Genomic DNA, 27,209 nt, shown 5'->3' with positions numbered 1-27,209 from the left:
AATCCATAAATGAATAATTCCAGTTCATAATTAAGCTCTTTTCTGGTTGGCTCAGTAATTCTGAGCTCGTGTGTGAAGATATTTTCTGAATTTGTCTGATAAGTTCTTTGTGGCTGCTGCTAACCTTATCATGTAACACAATAGCTTAAATAAAGGGAAGTGTTCAACAATATGACACGGTTAATATTGTAGGTTTAACTAATATTATTAACATTGGGGTATGTATAGTATGGGGAACTCTGACAGTAAAATTAGCACCTGTTTCATTTTCCTCAGTGTGGATTCTCTTGTTCCATCATTAACTCAAAACAGCAGCAGTAACAAGCCATGCAAGCTCAGGAGAGCAGCAGCTAGGAGTGTAAATCACCAGTTTCATCACAAAACGATATTATATCGATTCTTTGGACGATATGATATTTGTAGATATTACAAAGTCTGCCACGATACGAGTTTGTTTCGATGTGATTCAGGGGCCTGCGACTGATATGAAACGGCATTATATTCCTGTTTAACGCAGTCTGTTACAGAAGAAGCTACCACCCCTTTCTTTTCTTTTTTTTGACCATAAAAGATAAAACAACACATAAATAATAAGTGCAGTAATGTTTACTTTAAATTGACTCCACTAACACACATAAAACAGCACATGGGATAAGTTAACCTTCAGGGCTTTCTGCCAGAGAGACCTTTCTGGAAGAAATCTTTTCATTTTAACCCAAACCATCATCTTTCTCATAAAACAGGGCTATCTGGCTTAAAGCCCTGAAGGCAGACTTCGTTCAACAGCCATAACACATGGATTAACAACAAGATCATTTAACAAAGGTATCACATTCAACTCAGTAATAACTGTCAAGGATCATGGACAAAACAATAGTTTCTAGATAGTCACTCATTATTAGCTTAAGCATGTTTATATTGCATAAATTAACCTGAAGGCTAGCAGACTGCATCACCTGACAGAGCAGCACGTTTGAATTTCAGCCTGATTGTACGTTTTTTCAGCCAAACATTGTTTAAACAGAGTTGCTTCCATTGCTGTAGTGAGAAGCTAGCAGAATGAGTTGCCATCCATGGAGGTAACCTTATACTGTGTTTTATCTCATAATAGCACTGTTTACATAGGCCATGTGTTTTGTCTGTTGACCCCTTTTTCTCTAAATTTGAAAATATTTCCACACTGCTGATTTATTCCCGAGTAAATACCATTATCCTTACCGTCTTTTTCTTAACTGCCTGCCATCTGCCTGCTGCTATTTGACGGTGACGCAGACTTTCAAAATAAAAGCGTATCATAAAGATGGTGATATGAATCGATGATTTCCCTTTGTATCGATGACATTGCATCATTGATCATTGAGTTGATATACTGATCCAGATCAATTGATCGTTACACTCCTAGCAGCTGCTGTCCTCCTTACCTGGAAACAATAAATGTGGTGGCAGCAACTCCTTCTTAAAGTTTTTGCACATTTTCTTGTGACTTAAAAATCAGGATTGAAGCGTCTTTAATAGGTGGCTAATGATGTTCTTATGTTTAGATTAATGTATCTGGCACTCCAGAAGTCAACAAGTGAGTAGGTTGGTGTGTGGTGTAGTGTTGGATGAGCCTGTCTTCCTCTGTTTCCCTCAGCTACCCTGGAAGGGGGCCCTCAGATGAACATGACGGCCCTGTTCAGACACATCATCAGGACCGAGGGGCCCAAGGGACTCTACCGGGGCCTGGCACCCAACTTCATGAAGGTCATCCCATCTGTCAGCATCAGCTATGTGGTCTACGAGTATCTCAAGATCACCCTGGGGGTCCAGTCAAAGTGAGGAGGGAGGGAGGATATCAAGAGTGGCCAAAGGTTTATTTTGTTTCCTTTGCTTTTCTTTTAGCTGAAGATTTACTGCATTTGGCCAGAAGAAAAGAGCAGCTGACATTCAACATATTGAAATCAAATGATGAAATTCCAGGGTTTAAATGTGAATTAATGTGGATTAAGGGGAGGAAGAGCTTGAAAGCAGAGAGACTGATGCAGACAGGCTTGACTGAAGCACCTGAAGTTGCTCTTATTTAAATGTGTCTTCATGGAATCCAGGAGTGTTTATCACCTGTTCATCCTGGATGAGGAAGACAAAAGTTTACATTGAATTAATTGAGGTAGCTTACTGGGGTACCAGTATACTGACAATGAATGACTCTTTGTCTTAAAGGGCTTTGCTAGGATTGATCATAAACTCTTTGAACCTAGTTCTTGGTCTCCATTTAATATCATGTTGGCTTTCCAGCTTTGTCTTCTCTCTCACAGCCTAAACAAAGTCAAAAGGTCACTGCTTAATTAAAAATAGGCAGTAGCCATATAAGTTAACTGGGCTTAACTCATTCATATACACAAATTATGAAAGCGAGACCAAGAATTTGTTCATGGTTTTTTTTTCTCCATGACACCTCCCACACTCTGTAAATGTGGCATTCACAGGATAATGAAAGAATGAATTTCCTTTTGTTTCCCAAGGTTCACTGCTTCTTCAGCTGCTTTAAAGACATTTACTTCCATTCAGTCAGGTGCTTTATGGAGCAAAAAAAGTAGTAAACAACTAAGATGTCTCCTGATGATGTAATTAAACTTAACTTTGTGTTTAAAGCATGTAGGTATAACTCTAGCTGGAGCAGCTTCGTGACCCGCTCACTGGCGACATGACTCGCGCACCAAACCTACATGTCAGTTCACGATCAGCCCCCTCCAACCCTTGGCCGTGAAGGAGAACAAAAATGCTAAGTTAGCAATTAGCAATTGTGAAGTGTTAGGTTAAAAGAGTGCCGGTTAGGGTAAGGGTAATGGGAGGGGTTACATCTCATTTCTTGAATCACACCTTCATGTACCATGAAATATAAAGTGAACTATTGTTACATACTTGTTCACTTCAGTATCACGTTGTAAAAGGGTTCAAATAGCTGTCGTGTTGGTGGGTGTGTCTTGTACCAGTGGTGGACGGGGTTTGTCCAGCAAAACGTATTTTAGCCACCTAAAAACAAATCAATATCAGGTTAAGTTGGTGCTACATTAAGAATATTTTCACTGCTCTACCTTGCTGTCAGACTGCGCTTTCCTTTGCCACTACATTTTCTCAACCCTAGAGGTTCCGTATTCATACGCACTGTAGTACAGCCACATATTGGCGGTTCTGTCAGACTTTTAGCGGATTGTGGGTGAGACAACAAATACAAGAAAATATACCCTGACAGATTATGATAGCAACGAGAAACTACTGTTACTGCAGAGAAAGGAGGATACCTTTATGAACCACAGTATACAGAAGAACTTTTTTAGAGGGACTGAATGGGCTTAAAGAGAAACATGCGCAGGAATACCGAAGTTCTACGGTTGAGAAAGTGTAGTGCTTAACTAAGGAGCTGTTTGACAGCAAGGTAAAGCGCTGAGTATATTCTCAATATTGCATCTACTTAAACTCATATTGATTTTTTGCAGCAGGCCTTTTCTAAGTGTAAAAAATACGCTTTACTGTTGCCCCAGTCCACAGCAGAACATAATTTAGCTTCTGTGGTGTTTCTCCAGCCTGCTTCTCCAAACAGGGAGCGTGCCATCTGACATGGACTGTAGGTAATACAATGAAGATGGATAAGTACCCCATACAACCCCACTTCAAAAAATTTCAACTATTCCTTTAACAGTGTTACACTGAGGCAGTATTGCTAAGGGACAGATTGTGGGTTCTCACATAGGAAATATCTGATCCCAAAACTTGTGTCGTATTACCAACTGCTTGAGTTGACACAGTACAGTCCATCAGCGTCCATGACAGGTTTCAGTGCTTTCTTATCTTTTCAGTAATAACAGTTAGACGTTTGTATGGTAGTATTCCTCCTAAAAATGTGTACAGAGGCCTCTGTGCGACACACCTCCTTAATTCCTGTAGTCTATCAGTTATAATATGTTCATGTTTATACCAGTTTCCCTTTCCATAGATTCAACATGAGCCACCAGGATATATGTCATTGCATTATCAGCTGGAAGGAATATTTCACAGGCTTGTTGGCTAAAGACATTTTCCATTCTTGTATGATGTCAATAAATAGTCCTTTAAGTCATGTGGCAGGATATCGGAGCAGAGGCAGCACTCTCAGCCTGACTGATTCCTGTGTCACATGAGACACAGATTCCCATGAGTGCCTTGTGTGCCTCCCTTACATAAATGCACTTAAACACTAGAAGAGGTGGAGTCTGTGGAGCGTTGAATGCACTTTAAGGTACTCTGCTTTAATTCCTGTTTGTCTTTTTTTCTTTTTTTTTATTGATGTATTTATGTATTTATTTTTACAAAAGAGGATTCATGACTGAATTTGTTATCTATTACTTGTGTTGATTATATAACATTAGGTGACCTTAAGATTTTAGACTCATCTGTGGTCTTCTTAAAATAAAAGAGGTGATAATCTGGTTTGTTTTTGAGAGCTAGAGGCAACTCTGATATGGTTCAAAGCCTCACATATATGGAAGCCCAAAGTGTTCAGTTCTGACTTAAACAGAAAAAAAAATAAAAATCATATGAATAAATTGTGTAAACTATTTAATCGAACCAACATTTTGTGAAATAATTGAAGAAATTATTAAAACACAACTCATTATTATGAAATGTTTTGTCATCATTCATTTTTATTTTATTAGACGTTTTTAAAAAATTCCCTTTTTCAAGATATGTTTTTATTTTAATGTTTAACACAGACACAGTTTAATAACTGTGTCTGTGTCCAATGTTTGTTTACAGCAGCAGCCACATAGTTGATTTTTTTATGTCTCCGCATTGGCGATAACTGTGGCCAGAGGCATTATGTTTTTAGGTTGTCCGTCTGTCCTGTTCTTGAGAGCCTGATATCTCAAAAATGCCTCAAGGGAATTTCTTTGAATTTAGCAGAGACATCAAATTGAACTCAACGATTATTAGATTTTGGTGGTCAAAGGTCAAGGTCACTGTGACCTTGTATGTCTCATTCTTGTGAACGTAATATCTCAGAAACACCTTGAGGGAATTTCTTCAAATTTTGCACAAATATCCAATTTGAATCAAGACTGAACTGATTAGATTTTTGTGGTCAAAGGTCAAGGTCACTGTGACCTTGCATCTATCTTATTCTCATGAATGGGTGTCTCAAGAATACTTTGAGGGATTTTTTTTGTTGTGTTATGTTAACTTGGACTCAAAGATAAACTGATTATAATTTGGTGGTTAAAGGTCAGGATCACTGTGATCTTACAAAACATGCCTATTGGTATCACTCAAGAATTCATTTGCTAAGTATGACAAAATTTCACACAAATATTTAACAGGATAAAATGATGAAGTGATGACATTTTATAACCAAAAGGGCGAAGGTCAACTTCACTGTGACGTCATGATGTTCTGCAAAAACACTCACTGTCATATCTGAGGAACAGAAGGGGAGACATTTGATCAGATACTGAATTGGTGACACTAATCTTGGTTGTCCACGTTGAAACTGTGCTGATTTTATAGACCCTCTGTTCTGTAGAGAGGAAGATGTGTGTGAAGCATCCATGTTTTCACAGACATGGATGTAAACTGTAAGAGAAACTTTACTGGTGCACTGAGGCATACAACCACAAGGCAGTAATTCTAGTTTTTCATTAACATACTTAAGGACTGTTGTTGTTCTAGCTCTAGGAGCTAACTGACTAAATCTGGTAGCAGGTGTTCAGGTGGCTTGCTTAAGAGGCAGGGGGCATGTGATTGGCTCACAGGCATTCCTCTGGTGACACTGTCTGTTTTCTCATCAGCAGCAGTTTATGCAGTATAGGATAAAGAGATACTGTACATGTCAGCTGCAAACACTGCTGAGGCAAAACTTCAGCTGACTATAATGAAGAATAAACACGTTGGGCAGTGAGAAGAACAATCTGAGCAGGATCTCATCATATTAAATTAAATATATGTTGTGGAAAGTATTGTAATTAAAGGAAGGAGGCATTCATTAAAAGGCAAACCAGCATGCTGTCCTGTCTGTATATCTCTGGTAGAACTGCAGTCTCACATGATGGACTTTCTGCTTGTGACCGTCTGCTTTTGAAATCACACTGTGTCTTTGTAGCAGGTGGAGAACAGATGATGGTTTACATTTGCTCATTTGAGTGCTGATCCTAAATCACAGGTTTGGAAGGAAATGTCTCCCATCCCTCTTTCATCTCCTTCTTTTCTGGCACAAGAAGTCTGTGTGTGACCCCTCACACTGGGGCACTTCAATGTGGAGTTAGCATGTTCTCCCTGTGTCAGCGCGGCTGTTTTTCGGCTTCCTCCAACAGAGACAACAGGGACATGCAGGTTAAAGTAATTGGTGAAAGTAATTGTAAAGTAATTGGCCGTAGGTATGAATGTGAGTGTGAATGTTTGACTGTCTCTATGTGTCAGCCATGTAGTAGTCTGGTGACCTGTCCAGGGTGTACCCCGCCTCTTGCCTAATATCAGCTAGGATAGGCTCCAGCCCCAACCCTCATCTGCCTCCATCATGTGTGGCCTTCAGTGACGCTCTGGGTCAAAGGGCAACATGGAACGCAATTATTCAGTGTTAATTTTTTAAGGTGTTATTTTTTTCTCTGATAAATTAATCAAAATTAAGACATTATTTTGACAGCCCTACTATGAATATAAAAAGTTATGGTTAGGGTCTGTTCATGGTGAAGGGAGGGTCATTTTCCCCAACACTCCAGGGGAGCTCAAGGAAAAATAGTTGTAGCTTGGGAAGGGTCAAGAAAAAAAAAGAAACAAAAATTAAGTCACAACCAGCAATTCCATTCCTCTGACAAAAAAAGAACAGTCCCTAAACACTGGGCCTGTATTAAACCAAAATCAGAGGATTTAAAGGGAGTTGTGTTTAAGTGGAAAAATCCCAGCAGAAACCATATGGATGAAGTCATCTTACATGTAATGAAATTAACAATTTGGTGGGAAAATATAACCTGTCATGTTTTTGTAAAGATTTTTTTTTACAACTATTAGTAAGCAATGATACTGCCACTGCTGTAACCACTTCATCTTTACCTTTAACCATAGGATCAGTATTTTGATTTATTTTTTAATTTATGTCCATTTAGTGGTATATAAAAAAGTATTTGGCCTACTCCTTAGATTAGGTCAACAATGCTGAGAAAGGAAAGTGTGTACATGACAGGTGTGATGGGGGAGGACATCTCAAACAGCTACCTACCTTTGTAAGTATAAATCAACATTTTCAAAGACAGTAATGATGGTAGTGAAAGAGATTAAAGAGTTAACATACTTTGCCTGCACATATAACAGTAATATCAACATATATCAGAAATCAGAGTGACAACTAAGTAGATGTTCATTTATGTGCCCATCTTCAGTGTGGCCCAATGTACAGTTTATATCCCTTTTTTGTACTTCGCTGACCTGTGACAGTGCCTCTAAGGACATCTGGCTGTCATTTGGCTGTAGACATTGGAAATACAGTGTCCAATATTCAGAATAACTTAGGGGTAAAAAGCAGTTACTCTTGTTGTAATACATACTTAATACACATATTTGACAGAATGCATCTTTAAAATGGCACAAACAAAGTGTGTTTTATCCCTATTTAAAAACATATGTAGCTTTTTCTATTTTAAAATAAATGTTTCAATTTTTTTAAATTTCATATTCATTTTACATTTTATAACAAGTTATTGTTGCTTGTTGCTGCCATCATTGAAATGTTGAAATGAATAAAAGGAAGAAAAAAATAACACCAACTCGTATTCATCAACTACGGCTGTGATACAAAGTGAGAATTTTTATTTTGTTTTTATTCGGCTAGTTGAGTATTGGCGTTTAACTCAGCCAATAGTCACAGAGAATATAGTATGACCGCAAGACATCCAGCCAATAGGGTGTCAGTAGGCGGGTCTTCACGCCCAGTTAACGTAAGCGTTGTTAGTAGGAAGAAGAAGCCGATTCTGGAAGCCATTACGTTGCGCACATCAATTGAGTAAATCCTACTATTTTTGCGTACTATACGCACAAGTGCCTCTTCAAAAGAGGAATTTCTGCAATTATGGCATCGGTCGCGAAAAAGAGAAAAATGAATTTTTCGGAGAGAGAGGTGGAAATTATTGTGGAAGAAATAGAGAAACAAAAGCACACACTGGTTAACCACTTCAATGCTGGAGTCACCCACATGGCAAAGAATAACGCGTGGGCGGATATCCTGAAAAAGGTGAACGCCGTCACCACCTGTCCCAGAGAGTTGTCCGAGGTGAAAAAGAAGTGGTCTGACATGAAGACGGAGGTCCGGCGGAAAGTCGCCCAGGCGCGGGCTGCTATAGAGGCAACCTCCGCTGACTGCACTCCAGTTCCCGTCATCCTCACTGCGATGCAGCAGAGGATCTGTAACCTCCTGGGGGAGGCCACTATCATCAGCTTACCTGCAGGAGACTCGGATGCTGAGATAACTTTACCTGTTACAGTCAACGCCGCCACCACCGTCACACTGGCAGAGAGTAAGTTGGTAAAAGTTTTCATTGTGAGCATGCTGGACAGTGCTGGAGGTATACATGCCGCTATAATCAGCAAGAAAAGTTTATGTGTGTCTCTGATGGATTAATCTTTAGAGCGTCGTAAAAAATACGGCTTAGAAAGCGAACTGAGAGGCTGAGAAACATTATGTGCATAACTTACCATGTGTTGCGGAAGATTGTGTTCAGTTGAACAATACAGGCCTATATCCAACAGTAGGACAGATGCGGCACTACTTACAGTTGCTTTTGAAGGACAAAAAAAGACAAGAAAGCATACACCCTGACTCTGAGCAAATGCAAGCACGGTATGGTAGCACTGGTAAAATGATATCACAATATTTCAGGGTATTTTTGTGACAGCGATATTCTTGACGATATTACAAATTAGTTAAAAATGTATTATTATTCAAGAACATAGAAATGCAATAAAATAAGTGACAAAACAGAAATTATCTCATTTCTTTAGTTTGTGAACAACAGTAACTCAGTGAGATTTATATTCTGTGTAATAGTACAACTAAATAAAATCTACCACAAATTACACATTATATATTACATAATACATACTATTATATTATAGCAATTATAAATATGTTGACATGTGACAAAATTACAAGTTTGATTTAATATATTTTGATATATTTCGATTTATTACCTTTAAAAAAAAAAAAAAAATTCAACAAATTATGTCCCCAAAGGAAATTTTTGTCAGCATCTGTTTTATCTAGTAAGATAAAGTTTTCAGTCTGTTCACCTGATTTGTAATATTAATAATTTATACAATTAAAAACATCAATACTTGTGACTAAGTGATGATATGATATTGCCACACAAAAATATTGCAATACTATGCTCTATCAATTTTCCCCCTACCCCTAATATGTATATACACTATATATATATATATATATATATATACATGTATATGTATATATGTANTTTAAAACAGTGATTCCCAAACTTTTTGGCTTGTGACTCCCCAACATAAATATCTAAAGACTCAAAGACTGACTCTTCATCTACTTTTTTAAGCCTAAAGGGGTAAAATTATCCAAAAATCCAAAGGTAAAAAAAAAAAAAATGAAGAAAAGTCTGATAAAGTAAACCTAGACATGTGTAGCTGAAATATGTGTTTTTTTCTGAAGTCCCACTCTGTTGAAAACTGTCTTCTCATGACCCCTCAGATTAATCTGGCAACCACTCAAGGCCTCTTGGCCCACAGGTGGGGAACCAATGTTTTAATGAGTTGATCTTACTCATTAGTTCCTCCTCTCATATCAAAACTGCATTAAAGTGGAATCAGACAACTTTTCAACTTTGTGGTATTCTTGTTGGCACCGACTGTTGCAAAGAAAATTGGATTGCTTTGTTTTCTACAGAGGCTAGCAACTACCACAGTTACTTTGGTTGTTCCACCGTCCGCCATTTCTGCTACTGGGTATAGGAATTGCAAAGAACTTACACTGATACTCTTTGGTAACTGGGGTTAGCTCCTGACAGCTATCAGGGAAACAAAAGTGCTATCCTCTTCCTGTTTTGGTTGCACAATGGTTGACGTACTTTTTTGGGCCGTAAATCAAGTCTTCATTCTCCTGGGAGATTGTATCCAGTAGTAGCAGACAGAATTACATAGTAAAAGAGAGGCTTACAGGCTTACTGTGTAAACCCTGATAGTGTCATTATTCTGTGGCCTTTACATTGTGCGAGGGATGCACGATATTGGATTTTTTTGCCAATATCTGATATGCCAATATGTAACAACTCATTTGGCCGATAACCCACACCGATATCGGTATATCCACTTTATTTCCCTACCTAATATTAGTGATCATCAAGTCTCTTCTGTAGTGGAATTAAGATCATATTATGCATGCATACTCTAATCACAATGGCCCACCAGCAGATGGAGACATGAAACAGAAAACTTTTCAATGAATGTAATAGTGTTGTCACAATACCAAAATCTTTGTTTCGGTACCAATACCAATATGAATTTCGATACTTTTCGATACTTTTCGATACTCTTCGGTACTTTTCCTAAGGAAAAGTCCTTTTGGATACAAACCTTTAGAACAATAAATAGTAGGGGTGTAACGGTACCAAAAAAATCATGGTTCGGTAAGTACCTCGGTACGGACGTCACGGTTTGGCAACTCAAATGTTCCACCAAGTTTGTGTTGTCTCGTGTTGTCTCCCTTTGCGAGGCAGACTTTCTCTTGCCTTTTTTCACGTGCGCCTGCTGCGAATGTTGATACAGGTGTTGTCATACACACCACTTGTGCAATCTGTGCTCCAATAGGAACAAGAAAGGCATTTGTGTGCATAATTGAGTAAAATAAATTAACTAAATTAATGAATTGAATCAATTTCAAAGTACCGGTATTTTCCAAATGCAGTATAGTACCGTTTTTAGTACCGGTATACCGTGCAACACTAGAATGTAATATTCATTCATTGTGCAAAATAAGAAAAAGCATGTTGGCTGATTCTGATTGTTCATTTTAAAGTCAATATTGGCTGATACCAATGACGTGCCGATATTATCGCGCATCCCTATATTGTGCAATCAACATTTACTTCATAATGACAAGTTAAAGCAGAAGAAGGGGTCTGTTTCCAGCGTAAATCACTGAAGTCACCTTTTGGTTGGAAAGAAAAACCTGTTAATATCTCCTACTGTCTTTACTTTGAGAGCCCAAAACTATCTGAAGAACAGATTTAAAAGGGTACTCAAGTATTTAAGCACTTTAAGAAGAAAAATACTGAAGAACCACACAAGTGTTTTTGTAGGTTTTAGCCTAATAATTTCACAGTGTTTTAGCGTCTTAGACGTCTTTCTTCTTTTTCTTTGACTGCTGGTTGTTTTCGTTTTGTTTTAAGCCTCCTATTCTGTCTTTGTTTTTTTGTAGCCCTTCCAGCTGGCTCAGGTACAGTCTGTGATGAAACGAAGCCACTGAACAGTAAGTTCTTTTTCTTCTGCAATATCCCTCTGTATGTGCGTAATATTATATACCTGAAACATGGACATCAGTCTTAGTTGAAAGGACATGTCTCTGTACAGGTAGATGGCACATAGGAAGGTTTCCATGAATGGAACTGATTATTAATTAAGATTTCAGATCAGCATAAACTGTGATAGCAGATACCTGAGGAGGCATATAAGTTTAAAAAGATAAAATGAAGTAGAGAATGCTGTTTTGATATTTGTCTGTTGGACTAAAAATGTTTGGGACAGGGACAATAAAAATCTAAAAAAAATCTTAATAAAATCTTAATATATCTCAAAATATTTTAAAATAAATCTTTTTAGGGCCACAGTCAGAACACCTCCCAGCCCTTAGGTTTTTTGGACCAAGCATTAGATTAACTGATTTATGTCATTTTGGATAATACACTATACAGGTGTACAGGCATCAAATAATTAAAATGATCAATAAAATAAAATAAAGTGAAAGTTAATGTTTTATTTAATCCCTTACTGAGATATTTAGCATTTTCTGATATTGTAATAATGTTTTTCTTGTGGTAGCAGCCTAAATTAATTTAGAGAGGCGTAATCTCACATTCATGAGTTCAATATTTACTTCATCATTTGCTAGATTGCCCTGTTTTTTGTTGCCCTTTCAGTCATTACTCGGGTCATAAGTCATTCTTGAGTGGAAGTATTTGAATATGTAAGGAGATTAGGGATGCACCATATGGATTTTTTTTTCAGCCAGTACCATAACCTATAATCACCTGCTTGTCGTGGTTGATAAGATAACTGATAATTTTACATTTTTGTATTATAAAAAGGAGTTTATAAAAGTAGTTTATGTACACCTGAGGGTAAGAAAGGTAAGATGTAGTGAGCCAAGGTGGATGGTTAAATATTCCATAGCCCTGACCTAACCAAATCTGACATCACTATTGTTAACACAACAAAAACAAAGATGAGTTCTGGCTCTTCAAATGTTCACTTATTTTTTCAGATAAAATAGATAGAAAACTTCTCCTACCCACTTTAGTTGTTGGAGAGAATTTTGCCTAAGAGTTGAAATTAAATGCTTCAACATAATCTGTCAAAACAGACATTTCAGTGGGTCATCCACACGTTACGTTAATTGAAACAGAAAGTAAAGTCCATCCATCTTCCCGCAGAGACACTGGAGACAACTGCTGTGGGTGTGTGAGCTCTGCGCTGAGGACAGTTGGTCAGAGGTCCCAGGTCGTTCTTGAAAAAGAGATTTGTAATCTGACGTGGTTAAATAAAGGATATATACATATAGAGTCTGCACACACACACACACACACACACACACACACAGCCAGTATGTTTACATGACATTAGAGAAAATCAATTTATTGTATTAGTTCGACTAAAACCAGGCTTTTAAAATACATGTAAACGTGTTAGTTCAGCTGAAATCATATTAAATCAAATTTCTCAAAGTCAGACTAACACACCCAGATAATGCAATTGGGAGTCAGATTCCTCCTGCTTGTATACAGTCAATCAGACCCAAATTGGCCGAGACGCTCTGCATATGCTCCACAGTTTCCACCCTGGGCTTTGACCCAGAAATTGATTAACATTGAATGCGTAACAGAAGAAGAAGCTGGTAACAACCTGGCAAAATCTACATCCAGAGCCATGCATTTTTGGATGGATGAAAAGTTCAGACCTGTAAAGTTGTCCACCACGGTACCAGTTTGCCATTAGCTAACTGTAGCTAACTTGTTTGTCGATTGTTTGGTCTGTGACATAATAGGCCAACCGGAAAAAGGTCCAGTACTAACAAGCTGAAAGGGTGAAAGGGGGCCTATCGCCACCCATCGTAGCGGAGCTTGACACACTTTGGTCAATAAATCGATTGCCCTCCCATGCTTGTATATGTAGACAAGGACAGAAGTCTAACTAAATGGCCAAGTCAAGCTATAACTGTGGCTTGACTTAACTGTGCATGTATACGTGCTGGTGACAGGGCTAAATGTGGCATCACATGATAAGTGTTAACAACAGAGTTGAGTCTTTTTGGTTTGAGTTTATCTGGACCGTTTAAAGGCTCAGTGTTGGATGTAAGCCGCTGCTGCTTTGTAGGTTTGTGCTAACTTAATCTAACTAATCATTAGCAAAGGTAATCACAAACATAAATAAACTAAACAAACTGCCATTATCATCACTAACCGGTGTAGTATTATGGTGTGGTTTGTCCAAATGGTGTTGCCATACCCCAGTTGCTTGAATGTTGTGGGTAGGTACAATCAACGTCAGCCGCCTTACTGTCTCTCTGTTTGATTACTTTTAAATATATTAAAAACTGAAAAACTAGAATGTAAACCCTACGCACCCCTGCAAATTTTGTCCCCCCTAACCCATTTGAATCCTACAGCGTCAGTTGAGCAGCCAGCAGTGACCCTTCATCCTCCTGCTGCACTGCTCCCTCCACTGGTTTGTTCATTATTTGAAAATCCTGATGTTATCCAGCTGGCTTATTTATTTTTATGTCTCTGCATCAGCGATAGTTATGGCTAGAGGCATTATGTTTTTGGGTTGTTCGTCCATCCCACTCTCATGAACGTAATATCTCAAGAACATCTTGAGGGATTTTTTTTTTCTTTTCAAATTTGGCACAAAGAAAGCACCTTGAAACTGTGCTTATTGTATAGATCTTCTGTGCTGCTGAGGGTGTGTGAAGCATCCATGTTTTCACAGAAATCGATGTAAACTATATGTGTGTTTGTGGAGGCATACAACTGCAAGGTGGTAATTCAAGCCACTGATTTTTGTGTTTTCTGGAACCATTCAAGAAAGATGAACGAGCCTGAGTAAATCCTTACTTGCTCCCATTGTAATTTACAGTGACAATAATTCATTTTGACTGACTGTCTCAGATTTCAACAACCAGCTGGTCGAGCATAAAATATGATTGAAATGTGGCTAGAAATTGCTCCAGCTCCATACTTTATGCACAAACAGGAAAGTTGTCTTTCTAATTATCACCCAAGCAATAAAGCAAATTTTCAGATTTCCCAAAATGTTAAACTACTCCTTTAAGTAGTGCTTTTGAGTGACAAGAGGATAAGTAGATCACAAATTTATTTTCAGTTTATGGGTTTGAATGGAAACTTGCAGACTCTTCAACCAAAGTAATTCCTAACTGAAAAATAGTTTTTCTGTCCTGTTTCCAGCTGAAACAACTTACCACACCCTGGAGGATGGAGGTGTGGTGGAGTATTGCACCACCACTGTAAGCGACTCCACTCCCACTGTGGTGACAGCCGTTGAGGCTCCAGTGGAGATGCTGGCCTCATCCTCAGCTTCCCCGCCTCCGCCACAGGGTCAGGCCAAACCTCAGGAGCTGAAGAGCCGCATCGCTCTCAACTCAGCCCGTCTGCTGCAGGAGCAGAGAGTCACCAACGTCCACATTCGACAGATTGCCCAGCACCTGGAGGGCCAGAACGAGCTGCTGCAGATGATGCGACGCTCTCAGGAGGCACAGGCATTTGCCCAGGAAAGACAGGCCCAGGCCCTGGAAGGTACCCAGGCTGCCCTGCTAGCATTAGTGCAGATGCTCAGGCCTGCCCTGAAAGACCTGCGCAAATTCCTGCAGAGTGGGACAGAGGTCGCAAATTCCAGCAGCTTGGCAGCAGGAGCAACAGCTGACGGAGCTGGAACAGAGGAGCAGAGCAGGCCTAAAACACCTCCACCTCCTCCACAACAAGCTGAGGAGACACAATAAAAACTGTGTCTGTGTGCCTGTTTGTGTATGTTCGTGTGTTCGTGTGTGTGGCACTGCCTCCGATCTGCATTGTACATAGAGGCGTCCATGCACATAGACTTAAATGTACAAAGAAAAGCCTGTCAAAAGTTGCCTTGGGTTGAGCGTGTACAGAATTTAACATATGTTTTATGATTCAGAAAAAGGTTATGTTTTACACAATACCTTTAGTTTTTACCTTCCGTCAGTAATTAGCAGTGAGAGTATGTTATGTAATACATTGGATTTGATAATGAAATTATGCTCTTAATGCAAAGATGAAGGCAGTCACAATCCCAATGTGGGATAAACATTTAATTCTTAGTTCCTTTAAGTCATCCTGCAGTTTTCCCTGAATGAAGAGTAATCCATTCTTTTTTAAAGACCAGAGTCAGCTGGAGTCTTTAGTTAGTGTGCACTTTGTCTTCAGTACTGAATAAAATTTGAGGAAAATCATCAGTGCTGTGTTTTCCCTACAGGGTGCATCACTATCAATCAACCACAAGAGGTCAGTGTGTGTAAGCAAGTGTCATGACTGATGGAGCAGCAGTGTGTTTCCAAATTAACTATAAATTGGGATGAAATCTGTATGTTATGTGAAATACAGTATTTGCCTTTAAAATTTGATTATCACAGTCATATACTTTGTGTTTTTTGTTAAAGGTAGGGTCTGGAGGATTTTCCAGTTGCTGTTTGTAAACACACATTCAAATTTGGCCCCTCCTATCAGGCTCTACTCTCCCGGGTGTACGGAGCCCGGAAGTACGGAAGAAGGCTTCACAGAAGAGGTGCGGGCAAGGCTCGCGCTGGTGCACGCTCGGACACGCTCGGACACGGCACCTGCGCTCTCTCATTGGCTGGGGAAATCTCTGCCCAGAAGCGGTCCGAGCTCACAAAAACATCAAAATACAGTTAAAGGGCAGGAGCTCTGCAAACAGAGTCACCACCACACATGAGTAGAAGCCCATAGGTGATGATTAAGCAGGATTTCATTTGTATATGTCTTTATTTTGTTTTGTTTGAAAATCCTCCAGATCCTACCTTTAAGTAAGTGATTTAGATTTCCAAAGTAAACACAGGGAAAGTAAAATTAAAATTCCCTTAAAGGGTATAGATTTCTGATACAATAACCTAAAGACATTCCTGTTATTAAAGGTCCAGTGTGTAAGATTTAGGGGGATATTGTGGCAGCTAGTGGTGAGGATTGCAGATTGCAACCAGTTGAAACTTCTGGTTAGAAGTCATTGTTCAGGAAGTTTTTTCTGGGAGTCAAATTATCCACAGAGGTGTCTTCCTCTCCTAAACAAACAGACCAGGTGATTCAAACCAGTAAAAACTCTGAATAAAGCAGTTTCACGTTACAAATCAGCGTTTCTCCTACCCTGTTTGGCACATCACAAACGTCTTGCTTGCTCAGCACCTGCAAATGTGTGCTCACCTATTCCCTTGAATTTCCTGGACCCATTGAGCTAAGCCGCCAAAACACTGAATAAAGCAGTTTCACGTAAAGTAATCTGTGATTCTCCAATGCTGTTTGGCATGTCAGAGACATGCCACTAAAGTATCACCTGCTAATGTGTGCTCACCTTTTTAATTTTTCAACTTCAGATCCGTTTTTTACCAGGTTTTATCCATAGAGGTCTCCTCCTCTTCACAACAAAACATGATGATTTAAACTGGTAAAAACACAGAAAAAAAAGTTTTTTGGATACTCATCGTCAAGGGGCTGCTAACATTAATGCCCCTATCTAAGCCAGTGTTTGGTTTGTTCGTTCTGGGCTACTGTAGAAACATGGCGGTGCAACAAGGTGATCTCCATAGATGAGCAAAAGCTCCCTTTGTAGATATAAATGTCTCTAATCCTAATTCTAAGGTCATGAAAACACAACAATTATTGTCAGGTGATTATACACTAAAGTAAACATACTTATATATCCCCCTAAATCCTACACACCAGACCTGTTAGCTCATTAAGTTTCACCATGTTACATTACAATTTAGTCAGCAGCATATCATTAGAATTACTTGCTATTCTACATTAGTTAAAAAAAACATAGCTAAAGACAAATGTGTTAAATATGTAAAATGTTACATGTTTTTGAGCTTCTCTGCTGGCAGGTGAGAAATTGCAGTGAGAACAACCTAATGGATGTGCAAAAAGTGGTGTCCTGAGTTTATGGACACCTGAACATAAGCAGTAAATATTTAAGACAAAATAAGTATAAAGAGTCTTAAAAATGGTGAAAGCTTACCTGTAAATCAGTTGACTAGCAGTGCTTCAGCTGAAGCAAACTTTTAAAAGTGACCCTTAGCATCATCTATTTGATCAGACAGTTGTAATTAGACTTTTTTTGATTTTCTGTTTTGCATGTGCTCCTCTCACTGCAATGAGCAGACAGACTAAGTTAATGGCTAACAGGCGAACATAGTGGAGCATTTGCCAGCTTAAGAGACAGCAGTTCTTAATGACAATTAGTGGAAGCTTTAAATGGACTCCTTATAGCTCTGTTTAAGTCTCCACCAAATTCTGTAGGAAATGTCTAGTTCTTCTGCTGCTACGTGCTCCACTATGTTCAACAGCTAGTCTCTAAGGGGCCATTCAGATGTAGCGTCTTTTGCGCACACAAATCCATTAGTTTCAATGTAGACGCGCGTCAAGTGCGCTCACAACCCAAAGCGACGCCGTAGCGGCGCGCATTCGGTGCGACGCGCCTGTTTTTTCGTGCGCGTCCGCTGCGCACAGAGATGGAAAAATCTCAACTTTTTCGAACGCAGCAAGCGCACTGCATGTCATGTGATAAGAATTAACCAATCAGCTCCACGGACCTGCTTCTTCCTTTCCGTCCAACGGACTTCACAACATTATGTATCTAATAACACACACTATCTCTCTACCAGCATCTCCCTCTCTCCCTCTCCTCCACACACATGCACACACCTCACCTCCTGATGCTTGCTGGAAATCCATTTAACTTTTTTGTAAACTTTGTAACTTTTTTAACACCTCCTGTGAGTGACAGGCGGTTTTGGTTGCTTATTAACGGCAGGCGCGACAGTAGCGCAACCTCCGAAGCGCCGTGGATAAAAGGATGGAAACGGCACAGCTGGTGTTTTCCACGCGCTTTTAGACGCTACATCTGAACGGGGCCTAACTGTCTGTCAGCAGTTTGATTCTGGGAAAGTAGTGTACAGTGGGTTTTTAAGAGCTTTTTCACTAAGAACAGCTGCTTGTTGCATCTGCAAACATGTATGATGATGTAGTACAGTGAGACACCACTCTGAGAATCGCCACCTTATCGTAGCTAAGGGTTTTGTGGCCACTGTGACCCTGGGAGCTGTGCTGTTGGGGACAGTAGTTCTGTATTGGGTCTCCCAAGGTAAATTGTTCCCAGGGGAGGAGCCAGGCTTAGAGTGATTCAAAGACCTGACATGAATCAGACAAGAAGGAGCTGCAGCACCTTGCCCAGGACAGGGAAACTGGAGTCTTCTCCTAGATTGTGTGGTGGCCAAGACTTGAGTCATGGTGCCTGGTCTGGCACAGCCTGGAAGAACCACATGGAGCCACTGCCCTGTGGGTCCAACATCCACAAGGGTAGGCGTTGGGGTCAGCTGCATTAGGCAGCAGGCAAAGGTTGGGACCAAGGCATACCGACTCCTGGCATCCCACGCTGGTTTTAGTGACATGGAACGTCACGTCTTTGGTGGGGAAGAGTTAGTGTAGGAGATGGAGTGATTAACTAAATATAGTTGGGGTGACCTAGCAGTGTATCTGGAACCAAACTTCTGGAGAGGAACTGGACTTTCTCCTTTACTAAAGTTGCACAGTGTGAGAGGTGCCAGGCAGGTGTAGGGATACCGACAAGCCCCTGGCTAAGCGCTGTAGTGTTGGAGTTCTCCTCGGAGAACAAGAAGGTCACCTCTATGTGACTACAAGTTGCTAAGAGGAAGGCTTTGATTGTTGTTTGTGCCTATGCACCAAAAAGCAGTTTAGAAAATCAGGCCTTCTTAGAGTCACTGGGTGATGTCCTGGAAAGGATGCCACCCAGATACTGTGTCATTATCCTGGGGGACCTCAATGCTCATGTGGGCAATGAAAGAGAAACCTGGGGAGGGGGTGATTGGGATGAATAGCCTGCCTGATCTAAACCTTAATGGGGCTTTATTACTGAACTTCTGGGCCAGTAATGGATTGGCCATAACAAACATCATGTTCAAGCATCGTGATTCAGTGTACTTGGTACCAGAATACCTTAGGCCAAAGATCAAAGATCGTCTTTATGGTGGTATCATCAGATCTGCAGCCATATTTCTTCAGCACTAAAGTTAAGAACTGTCAACTGATCACTATGGTGAGTTGGATAAGATGACAGGGTAGGCTGCTGGACAGTCCTGATAAATCAAACATGTAGTGAGGGTGAACTGGGAAGGTCTTGCTCCAAGGTCTTTAACTCCGGCCTTCGGAAGAATTTCTCAAGCATCCTGGGGGAGGTTGGGGACATAGAATCCAACTTGGCCATGTCTCCATCGTAGAGGTAACTGTTAGCAGTTGAGGTAAAAAAATCGGCAGTGTCTGTTGTGGTGGAAACCTGAGAATCTGCTGGTGCACACCGACGCTGAAGGAGGCTGTCAAGCAGAAGAAGGAAGCTTTTCAGACTTGGTTGGCAAAGGGGTATCCTGAAGCAGCAGACAGATACCAAGAGGCCAAAATGGACTTTGCCTAGACAAAAAAACAGATGTAGGAGGAGTTTGGGAGGAAGGCTATGGAAAAGGGCTTTCAAGTGGCCTGGAGGGGAAAGTAGAGCTTGGCTCAGGCTGTGTCCAGCAGGTAGGAACTGCTGACCCTGACTGGAATAGCGTTGAACAATGGAAAGAGTTCTCTCGGGAGTTCCTGAACGTCCTCTGTGAAGGAAGCAGAGTTTGAAGACTCAGGGGAAGCCTCATCCATATGTCTGGCAGAGGTCTCTGGGGTCAGTAAGCTCCTCAAAGGGAGGGCCCCAGGTGTAGATGAGATTCACCCTGCAACACTGAAGGCTCTGGACATTGTTGGCCTCTTGGCTGTCTTGGCCGATATGTTTCAACTCGCTCCGAGTTCCGGTTGTCTGAGAATTTACTCTTGTCCAACATTTTAACACTGAACTGTGCATATTTCTCATGAATTTTAAAACTGAATGCATTTGGTGTAAAACTGAGATAGTTTAAATCCCTTAAGGCACTGTTTAAAAAACACATCAACTTTTGTGAAAAACAGAACTCAGTCTTGACTGAAGCAATGCCTTTAATGCTTTTAAAATGACTGAGCTCTGTCTCCTGCTAGTAATTCCATAAACATAGTAACATCATGGCAGACAAGCAGGCAGTCAGGCAGTGATGGAAACGGGCATGTTGATAAGAAAATAAAATTATGTTGTTGTTTTTTTCTTAATCTCAGTGGCAACCAAGACATGGATTTCATGTAGACAGCCTACTCAGATTTACTTACTTGGACTTAGTTCTGATGTGCTTAAGACAAGGATATTTCCTGGTAGTCTGTATTTACTAACAGTTATAATACCTCCTGATATTGTCTGTCTCTCTCTGTGACCTAAATGAGGTGTAACTGGAACTTCCTGATGCTGTAGATAACAATGAAGAGGAGCAGAGATAAGAAGAAAGTAAGCTGTTTTATTATGTCATGTAGTCAGTAGTTTGAGATTTTAGGTACAAACAAACACGTTTGCTCATATTTTGCTGTCATATGAATGCCTTCCTTGATTTTTGACACTAGAAGCTACATACTTAATATGTCACTCTCCCTAAGTACCAGCCATACTACGGATCTAGCCCAGTGACGTAGATGGCTCTGCCAAACATTTTATAGGAAGCTACACTAGTTTGGCCAGCAATTTTTGGCAATTCAAAACCAACTCTAGGGAAGTGATTGGTTCTCTTATGCTCAAAACAAAGCTCCAGGGATCCCCACGTCTCAGTGGGCTGAGCAAGAATTGACACTTCAAAATGTTGAGACTGCTTTCAAATGACCATTTGGAACCTCTGTGGTAACAGCTGCTAAAAACATGGCAGTTTTATATGAATAAGTAATTATAGATATCAGTCAATAATTAATGATTTAAATGAATATGAACAAATTACAGGTTTGTTCTTGTTTTCTTGAACTTTTTTTTTTTTTTTAAACACTAAGAGCCCTAATTAGCCAGATTTACCTGAAAAGAGATTTCCATCTCAAAGGACTTTCTGGTTAAAAAAAAGGTTATAAAATGAATAAAAATTCACATGCGGACCCCGATAGTGATATACATTCCACACACATCTCTGATTTATTTAAATTGGAGTGTGGCTAACATGTTTTTTTGTGCTACTGGCAGATCCATATTTGAAATAATAACAATTTCAATGGTGACATGCTGTATATGACACTAACATATGGGTATGTAACATAAAAGGGTATATTTATTTATTTTTTTTACATATATGTGCGAGTGATACATCACATTTATTGCCTGGCACATAACCTCAATGAAATGTATTGATTTAGATATATGCCAAGTACTTTTTTATGTATTTTGGTTTTACTGTTATATATGATTAATATTTGCTATGTTCATATATGAAAAAGTTCCAATTTTGAATAGGTTCATACACTAGGCCTGGGATTTTCAACTTGCTTTGCCAGGGGTCACTTTTGAAAAATGACAGGAGGACAGGGACCAGTCACAGCAAATTCGCATAGGTCAGCTGTATGTAGGGTGTACTTGCTTTTGAGAACATTTGGGGCTTAGCCTGAACCTCTGACGAGGGTCTTGGGGTCTATTTTTCTTGACAAACAGGCTGTATTTTAATGCTTTTTATGCACTGGGGTGCCTTGTTTACATTAGAAGTACAACATACCCCCTCCCACTGTGAATTAATTCAGATGTAACCCCTTAATAATTACCAACATTTTGATTAGCAACTGTAATTTAATCACATATTTTTTCTCAGTAACTGTAACTGACTACAATTACATTTATTTTGTAATTTAATTACTGTAGCTAGTTATATGTCAGTTACTCCCCAACACTGCTAGATTTCCATATACCGTAGATTATCCTCCTCCTTACACACCTCTGGTCAGACTTTGTGGACGGTCCCTAACTGAGCTGTGAGACGTTCACGGAGCCTCTCTGACTGACTGTTGTTGAACTCTACCAAGAGGAAAAGTTGGCGAAGATGCAGTGAAACCGAGAAAACTGCCACGAACCCAGACTCCAGTTCTGTGCAGCGGCACACAGCTGTACTGTTTTACCAAGTATGAGGAGCGTCACACCGACGGAACGGTAAGGTTTGCTCAAGTTTATGCGACAGGCTGTTGGAGTGAGCCACCGAGTGGTTTCGGTGTTTGCGTGGCAGCTGGTATCTGATTTGGGAGAGTCTGTTAATGTGAGAGGACAGACCAACCAACACATGATCCTTAAGAAATAGGTCTTACTGCACTAAAACACATTTAAGTCATCAGTCAAAAATGAAACAGAATGTAGGGGGTGTTGCAGTGTGGGATAAATAAATATACTGACCACATGATTTTCACAGCTGTCATTGCAGCAAAAAACGTAACACGCAGCTGCAAATGAAACCGAGCTCATCTTAATGTAGCTGTAACTTCAACAAGTGGTTTTTTTTATTCCAGGTCCAAACTGTTGTTCAGAGATGACTGACCTGAAGGCAAAGAAGGATTTTCAGCCCCCACTTTAAAGCCAAATACAGTATATTTATTTTTATTTTTTTCTGTTTTCATTCATTGGTGTTCATCACACAATGAGCACACTCCAGCAGCTGGGAACGATGTCTTTTTTGATCAAAAAGAAGAAGTTCAAGTTTCAAGTGCACTTTACATTGGAGGAGCTTACAGCAGTGCCTTTTGTCAATGGAGTGCTTTTCTGCAAGATTCGGTTGATTGATGGAGGGGACTTTGCCATTTTGTCATCCAGGTATGTAGAAGAACTTGTCACTTCCTTTTTGTAACCCAATAAATCCTCTGTTGCATACAGTCCACTCTGGTGGTTGCTTTGCTTCCACTCAAACCCTCACTGACGTTTCCTCCACATATGGTAAATATAATTTATTTCCATTTTTAATAGTTGACACTGCTGTTTTCTACAATTAGAGCAGCACCTGATTATGTTGATACACTCTGCCACAAACTAACAACAGACAAAATTGTCTGTTGTTAGTTTTCCACCTTAGATAAGGGATAGTTACAGCTGTAAAACGGGTGTAAAACTGCATGTCTTGCAGTTCAGCCTTTAGTACACCACAGTATGTGTTAATTCACCCTCCTGTCTCCTGGGAAAATTGCCTTTGTGCTGTTTCTCAGCTCCACCCTGGCGTTCACTCACACTGGGAGCTGCCCAGCATTAACACAGTCTTCTGATGCTTGTCTCTCTGTGGGAGTATGTCGAGGTGAGGTGGTTTGCTCAAGGGCTCTTGGGCAAAGTTGTTGAGGGAACAAAAAACATTGACTCACCTGCTAGGATTTAAACTGGCCAGCTTCTCTTAAAGGGGTAGTGCACCCAAAAATGAAAATTCAGCCATTATCTACTCACCCATATGCTGAGGGAGGCTCAGGTGAAGTTTTAGAGTCCTCACATCACTTGCGGAGATCCCAAAAAGCTCACGTGTGTGCGCTTGCGTGAGACCATGAGACATGGGCACCGCGTTCATGTGTGTTCATGTGCTTTCGCTGGTCTCGCACACAAGTGCGCACACGTGAGCGCGCCGCGCACACGTGAGTGCGCTGTACTGAGAGGCAGTTAGAGCTACAGACTACAATGAGGCTAAAAACAGAGTTCAAATGACGTTTTTATGACAGGGCTTCAGGACACTTGTATCACTACGGACAAGCAGTATTGAGATATTTTGTGGTTTCAATTATGTGTTTTTGGACGTTTGAATCTGGGGCGCCGTAAGCCTCCATTAGGTGGAGTTTTGTTGCTACCTCCTCTCCCCTTGGATCTCCGCAAGTGATGTGAGGGCTCTAAAACTTCACCTGAGCCTCCCTCGGCATGTGGATGAGTAGATAATGGCTGAATTTTCATTTTTGGGTGCACTATCCCTTTAATGTTTTGACTGGTTCACCAAAACACATAGAGGTTATTTCTTTGGTAGAAGGTATATCCAATTAGGGATGCAACAGTATGCCGGATAGAGAATCTCGCCTTTATTTTTAGGGATGCACGGTAATATTGGCACGTCATTAGTATTGGCCGATATTGGCTTTAAAATGAAATAATGGAATCGACCAACATGCCAAAAATATCAGCATGTCATCAGTATCGGTCCATATCAGCTTTAAAATAATCTATCAGAATCAGCCAACATGCTTTGCACAATAAATGAATATCACATGCACTGAAAAGTATTCTATTTCATGTCTCCATCTGCTGGTGGGACATCACAATAATCAATCAATCAATCAATTTTATTTATAAAGCCCAATATCACAAATCACAATTTGCCTCACAGGGCTTTACAGCATACGACATCCCTCTGTCCTTAGGACCCTCACGGCAGATAAGGAAAAACTCCCCAAAAAAACCCTTTCACGGGGAAAAAAACGGTAGAAACCAATAATAAGAGCATGCATGCATAATATGATGTTAATTTCAAGACAGAAGAGACTTGATGATCACTAAAATTAGGTTGGGAAAAAGCGGATATATCAATAGCGGCATCAGTTATCAGCCAAATTAGGAGTTATATATCGGTGGTTTTAAGTTTCAATTATAGTAATAAAACATTTGTTCAACCAAAAATAACCTTTTTGTTTTCATATCTTTAAGGGTCATAGAGCTTGTAAGTTGCGTGTTTCTGTTTCCGGTACATGGGACCTTAAAAATCGATTTCTCATAATGTATTTCAATGGCTAGATGAAAATTATTTTCTGGTCCCGTTTGAATTGTGCCATGAATTTCACATGTTGTTTGTGAATTTATAATATATTTTTTCGTGCAAAGAAGGCTACAATTTAGCAGGAAGAAGTTTGATACTGTTAGGTTTTGTGTGAGAGCACTTTGTGGACTACAGCTCTTCGCTGCTCTCGACGCATATGATATACGTCACCACTCACACTTGGAACATGGCTGTGTCTCTGGTACACTTCACAGCCTTCTTCCAAGGAGAGGACAAAAGCATTAAACCACTACAAGTCTGGACATGTGGAAAGTTTCAGCTACGCCAGTGGGGAGATCTGATGGCTCCGTAGATCGTGGCAGAAGACGCAGCAGCAGCACTGTGAGTTGAGAAGTGGAGGGAAAGTGTGATGACGTGATGTCACATAGGCGACATGTTGTCTCTCATTACGTTGTTTCCACAGCCTTTAACTGAAGAATCATACAATAAACTGTCAAACTTTTAACATGAAAAAATATTATTTAGATCCACACAAAACATTTGTGTAATCCAAGGCATTTAATGACTGGGACCAGAAAATAATAATTTTCTCTCCATTGACTCCCATTCATATTTTCCGAGCCTAGAGGTCCGATGGGGGTCTACCAGAAGGGGCGTGACTTACGAGCTCTATTCTGACTGAAAGTAATAGTAATTCTGTAATACTGTGATACGTTTAAACTGCAATATTTGTACCAACAGACCAAAAGTTCACAGGTTATCAATGTAATCCACGCTTTTGCTACCATTATTTAAATCTGTTGTGTCTTGCACAACGCCCTCGGTTGATGACAAATCCTTGATACAGTGGTTCCACTCAAAACTTGTTAAAACACAGGTTGGTTTGTTAGATAGCACCAAGGCTCCAGGAATAAACAATTGAACCGGTTCAAGAACCAGAGCTAATTCGATGGAATTTGGTATGGGCGGGGGTGACAGTGGTTAGCACTGTCGCCTCAAAGCAAGACGGTTCCTGGGGGGTTCCCTTCTATGTTTGCATGTTCTCCCCTTGTCAGCGTGGGTTCTCTCCGGATACTCCTGCTTCCTAGGTTAATTGGTGACTCTAAATTGACCGTAGGCGTGAGTGTGAATGGTTGTCTGTCCCTATGTTTTAGCCCTGTGATAGTCTGGTGACCTGTCCAGGGTGTACCCCGCCTCTCGCCCAATGTCAGCTGGGATAGGTTGCAGCGGGGGCAGAAATCTCAGCAACAGATATTGCAAAACCTGAACAAATAAAACTGAACCAATCTTCATTCCACTAAGTTTGAAAATATGTTGTCCTCTTGTAGTTCAGGTGAACCGACCCTTTCATTATTTGCAATTAGCAGTCTTATACCAGATAAAAGGCATCTGATAGCCCATGACCCCCTCTCATTCTTCAGCCATTGGTATATATACACCTCACTGGCATGACTTCAGTAAGACTCACTCTAATTACATTTGTGGCTCAACAGGAGTAAGCTGTGGGGAGGTGCCCTGACAGGTCTGCAGGTCTGCAGGTTCAAAGAATAACAGACAAGCCTTGAAGGACCACACCAAAGTTTTTGCATGTTCTGACTCATTTAGAGCATACCATAATGATTTGAATTTGTGAACCTGTTTTTTCCCTCCCTTGGTTTTCATTCTTTTCTGTACAGTTAAGAAATCAGCTTGTAGAGACTTAACTTTCTTCACTGAGACAGGAGGATATGCAAATTATCACTTAATCAACAACTTCACTCTCATGGCAGTAAAGAACACCTTGGCATCTAAGTAAATATTCTTATTTGCTGTCTTTCTGTAAAGCTGGGCTCCCACTGCATGATTTGAGCCTGTTACTGACAATATTTTTGCATGTTGGACTGAATTTCCGCTTTATTGTTGGGCGTTGTTTGCAGTGCAGTGTACAAGGAGCAGAGAGGATTGATCATGGCCTGATCAACTGCTCCTAACTAGCCCTTGGACGTTGGGTGAATTCCTGACATCAGATATTTAGGTCGGCCGTCGGCTCTCGCACAGTTGAAGCAGGGCC

The 27,209-nt window shown here is 40.2% G+C and overlaps 3 protein-coding genes and 1 long non-coding RNA gene across 5 annotated transcripts in view; 3 read left to right on the top strand and 1 right to left on the bottom strand.

Annotated features, from left to right (window-relative positions):
• slc25a25b (solute carrier family 25 member 25b) overlaps nucleotides 1-4,635 on the top strand; it is a 32,405-nt gene extending 27,770 nt beyond the window's left edge. The window contains exon 10 of the mRNA XM_050052404.1: nucleotides 1,634-4,635. Coding sequence (XP_049908361.1) covers nucleotides 1,634-1,818 — 185 coding nt within the window. The 3' untranslated portion in view covers nucleotides 1,819-4,635. The remainder of the gene's footprint in view (nucleotides 1-1,633) is intronic.
• The window catches only part of LOC126395185 (uncharacterized), a 523,086-nt gene that overhangs the window by 288,349 nt on the left and 207,528 nt on the right, over nucleotides 1-27,209 (bottom strand). The window lies entirely within an intron of this gene.
• On the top strand, nucleotides 7,940-15,727 carry naif1 (nuclear apoptosis inducing factor 1). Its single transcript, XM_050052420.1, has 3 exons — nucleotides 7,940-8,516; nucleotides 11,444-11,494; nucleotides 14,706-15,727. Exons 1-3 carry the CDS (start codon nucleotides 8,072-8,074, stop codon nucleotides 15,254-15,256), a joined length of 1,047 nt encoding a protein of 348 aa, XP_049908377.1. The 5' UTR covers nucleotides 7,940-8,071; the 3' UTR covers nucleotides 15,257-15,727.
• eeig1b (estrogen-induced osteoclastogenesis regulator 1b) overlaps nucleotides 22,428-27,209 on the top strand; it is a 43,453-nt gene continuing 38,671 nt past the window's right edge. Inside the window, exons 1-2 of one of the 2 annotated variants that reach the window (XM_050052413.1) lie at nucleotides 22,428-22,587; nucleotides 22,938-23,238. In XM_050052413.1, the coding sequence (XP_049908370.1) occupies nucleotides 23,066-23,238 (173 nt within the window). In that variant the 5' untranslated portion in view covers nucleotides 22,428-22,587; nucleotides 22,938-23,065. Of the gene's footprint in view, nucleotides 22,588-22,937; nucleotides 23,239-25,453; nucleotides 25,541-27,209 lie in introns of those variants that run through there. The other variant, XM_050052414.1, reaches the window with a different exon arrangement.

The sequence above is a fragment of the Epinephelus moara genome, chromosome 9 (genome assembly GCF_006386435.1).
Source record: "Epinephelus moara isolate mb chromosome 9, YSFRI_EMoa_1.0, whole genome shotgun sequence".
NCBI lineage: Eukaryota > Metazoa > Chordata > Actinopteri > Perciformes > Serranidae > Epinephelus > Epinephelus moara.
The sequence above is the reverse complement of the archived record's forward strand: the minus strand, read 5'-3'. Positions and strand labels throughout refer to the sequence as shown.